The sequence below is a fragment of a genome (genome assembly GCF_019968955.1).
Source record: "MAG: Porospora cf. gigantea A chromosome Unknown PgA_NODE_3304_length_2729_cov_380.871, whole genome shotgun sequence".
In the NCBI taxonomy this organism is placed as follows: domain Eukaryota; phylum Apicomplexa; class Conoidasida; order Eugregarinorida; family Porosporidae; genus Porospora; species Porospora cf. gigantea A.
Window position 1 is genome coordinate 1 of NW_027151621.1, and position 2,729 is coordinate 2,729.

At 54.4% G+C, this 2,729-nt stretch overlaps 2 protein-coding genes across 4 annotated transcripts; one reads left to right on the top strand and one right to left on the bottom strand.

Moving 5' to 3' along the window:
- On the bottom strand, nucleotides 1-1,469 carry KVP18_000840 (uncharacterized protein; the record flags this gene model as incomplete). Of its 2 annotated transcripts, XM_067950303.1 has the most annotated exons (4): nucleotides 1-353; nucleotides 382-792; nucleotides 821-1,363; nucleotides 1,392-1,469. In XM_067950303.1, coding segments are annotated over 4 exons (1,385 nt in total), but the record flags the coding sequence as incomplete, so codon positions are not given. The 2 variants fall into 2 exon arrangements, with proteins under 2 accessions (XP_067809672.1, XP_067809673.1); XM_067950304.1 differs by lacking the exons at nucleotides 1-353; nucleotides 382-792; nucleotides 1,392-1,469 and having other exon boundaries at nucleotides 800-1,369.
- An 80-nt stretch (nucleotides 1,470-1,549) lies between these two features.
- Nucleotides 1,550-2,641, top strand: KVP18_000839 (uncharacterized protein; the record flags this gene model as incomplete). Of its 2 annotated transcripts, none has more annotated exons than XM_067950301.1 (1): nucleotides 1,550-2,641. In XM_067950301.1, one exon carries the CDS (start codon nucleotides 1,550-1,552, stop codon nucleotides 2,639-2,641), a length of 1,092 nt encoding a protein of 363 aa, XP_067809670.1. The 2 variants fall into 2 exon arrangements, with proteins under 2 accessions (XP_067809670.1, XP_067809671.1); XM_067950302.1 differs by having other exon boundaries at nucleotides 1,685-2,641.
- Nucleotides 2,642-2,729: the final 88 nt, after the last annotated feature.

A 2,729-nucleotide genomic window follows, 5' to 3' on the forward strand; every position in this document is an offset into this window, starting at 1 on the left:
AACTGGTACACGTCTTCAGTAGCCTGCTTTCGTGTAGAAATGACGAGGGGCCGGGACCAGTTGTTGACGTGTTGGGAGGAGTAGGTAACGCCAGCAATCCGCATGGCGATGTCTTGCTTGCTGTGGGATACAGCGAAAGGCCCCAACGTCAGGCTCCGAGAATCTCCCACGATGATTGGAGAATTCGGGCTGTACACATGTGTAGTGGAGTCGTAGGTGTTTTCCACCTTGAGAACCTGGCACGCGACGCTAAGGGTAACGGAAGTGGAGTTGACCACGGAAACGGTGGAGGAAACCGCGCAAGCCACCACTTTTGAGTGACGACAGTCCACGATCTTGAGGGAGCCAATTGTCTGCATCACCAAATACACTAAGTCCCACTCCAGCGATGTACACAGTGCAATTCTCCAATCCTCGACAAACCACGACCAGCGTGGGTAGCGACTCTCCCAAACTCTCAGCAACCACCTCCAACGCCACCTGATCCAGAGCGAAGGCCTCCCGCTTGGATGGGCCAATGCACAATGCCGCTAGATCGTGTGGATCGCAGCAAATGCGCCCTATGTCCAGCGGCTCAATCGCCTTGAAAGGAACACATGTCATTCTCTCTAGCAACACTACGGCGGCATCAGAGGCGCTCACCGTACTCTGACCTGCAGACGTGTCAAACCATGCCGGAACACAGGAGATGTCTCCCGAAGGAACGGTGAACAACACATCCAGGTGCAAGAAATCCGCCACTTGTACGGGTGACTTGCTACGGAAACAGCGGCCTAAGGCCCGAATGCTGTACTGCGTTTCAGCGGGATCCCGTCCTTACGGGCAGTAAGAACCGAAGGAAATTAAAAATGGCGCTGTCGGACACTGTCTTCTCTTCAGTGCGCGGAGTCGGGGCACGAGGGGAAATAAGAGCGCGTGCCCGCGGAGCTGATGCGATGGTACCATTTCCCTCACTTTGAGCTGGCTTTTCGACAGCGCGTGCGCTGTCGGAGAACCGATCCACGAGGCCAGGGCCTTTCCCCTCGGCTAGCTGAACGATCCCTCCAGCCTTGGCAGACTGTATTAGGAGCAGTAAACCCAAGTCCCTGAAGTCGAGCTTGGTGTAGTGAGGGGAACATCTAATGTGCGAAACGAACGTCGTGAAGACGGACCATAAGGCGTGAATTTCTCTAGCGCAGAACAGTCGATGCGTGGGTCTGCAAGACCTGTTCCGGCGACCCTCCGTCTCCATGCTGCGGCCAGGAGTGGTCACGAACTCTTCATCCTCTTCACCACGTAATCTGGAGAAAGACAACCACTCCTCCAGGTTACACATATTGCGTCCGCCAGTGAAGACGTGGAAGTCACCCAGATACGTCAAAATCTGCATGGCGAGTGCGAATTTGCCTCACCTCACTGGGCCTCAGGCGGCCAGGCGTCATCAGCACGGCGTGATCCAGGACTGACGGCCGGAACCTCAGTAGGCTCATCAAAAATCTGAGTTTACCCTGCTATAAGGGGTTAGTGAGTTGGTTCGTTGTTTAATGGTTGTGTTGTGTCGTGATTCACAATGGCTCTTGTTTCAGACAAACCGACGATTTTGATGCGTTTGTTTCCTCTGATTTTCATCAGCGCGCTCGGCGAACTCGACATCCTCTGGGGGTCCAGAAGGCCCAGAGTAGGTCCATGGCACCCATGCCATAGGATGATTGAAGGGGGATCGTGGGATCAGCAAGAACTGGACCCTGAGGTGTTCGGCTCGAGTATCGACGCGTTCCCCAACACATGGTCTTTTTCCCTATGGGCAGACAACCCTCTTCTCCCTGCAGGTTACGACAATCCTGAAACCGTCGTCAACAAGCCTGTCATTACTGTGTTTCTCTTCCACGGGCAACAAAACACCGATCGTAACGTGAGTCCGCTCGCCCTTACCCTCGTGAGTCGCTTCCATGAGCGAGTGGCCCAGAACGACCTCCCATTCAACGTTGCCATCTGGGCAGTACGAATTCCCGATTCACCAGCTGCATTTCAAGACTCAATTGTTTTCCAACAGGCGCACTTCATACATTTGGCTCTTAAGCAGATCGCAAAGCGGAACATCCGCCAGCGGTCCTTTTATGTGAACCCCAATGGCGTGCAAATCACGCCTCAGCAACGAGGCTACCTCCCGGTGTTCTTGGAAGCCCAATCCATGGGCGGTCTTAGCGTGGCCACTCTGCTGTTCGACAGAATACTAGCACCGGGCAGGGAGAGCGACCCGTTCCAGGTCGTCTCCTTCTTCGGTCTGAACGCAGCAATCAACGACCACCCGCTTCCCTGGAACCTGTCAGCCATCGCGATGGTGAAGCAGTTACAACGCCGGCAGAAGGATCTAGCCTTTAGATTGGAGGCTGAGCTGTCAGCGTCTAACGGCGACCCGCACGCAAGCGTGACTCGAGTCTTGCATGAGCATATCTTCCCGTTCGTTTCGTTTTTTTTACAGGGAGGACCTCTAGATGAGCAGATCCCACCGACGATAGCGAGGTTTCCCACCAGTATATTCTCTCAACGGACAGATTTCTCCCGCCTCGATGACACTTGGCAGGGTCCAGCTGGAGTCGGGAAGCCTGTTCAACGACTTGGACTATGGGATGCTACTTGTAGGGGATTAGGGAAATTGTAATCAGTTCTGCGGATCGTTCCGAGCTTGACTACGGTTCGACGCGCTTATGGTCATAACGAGGTTATGAGCTGCAGGGAGAGCCTCTTTG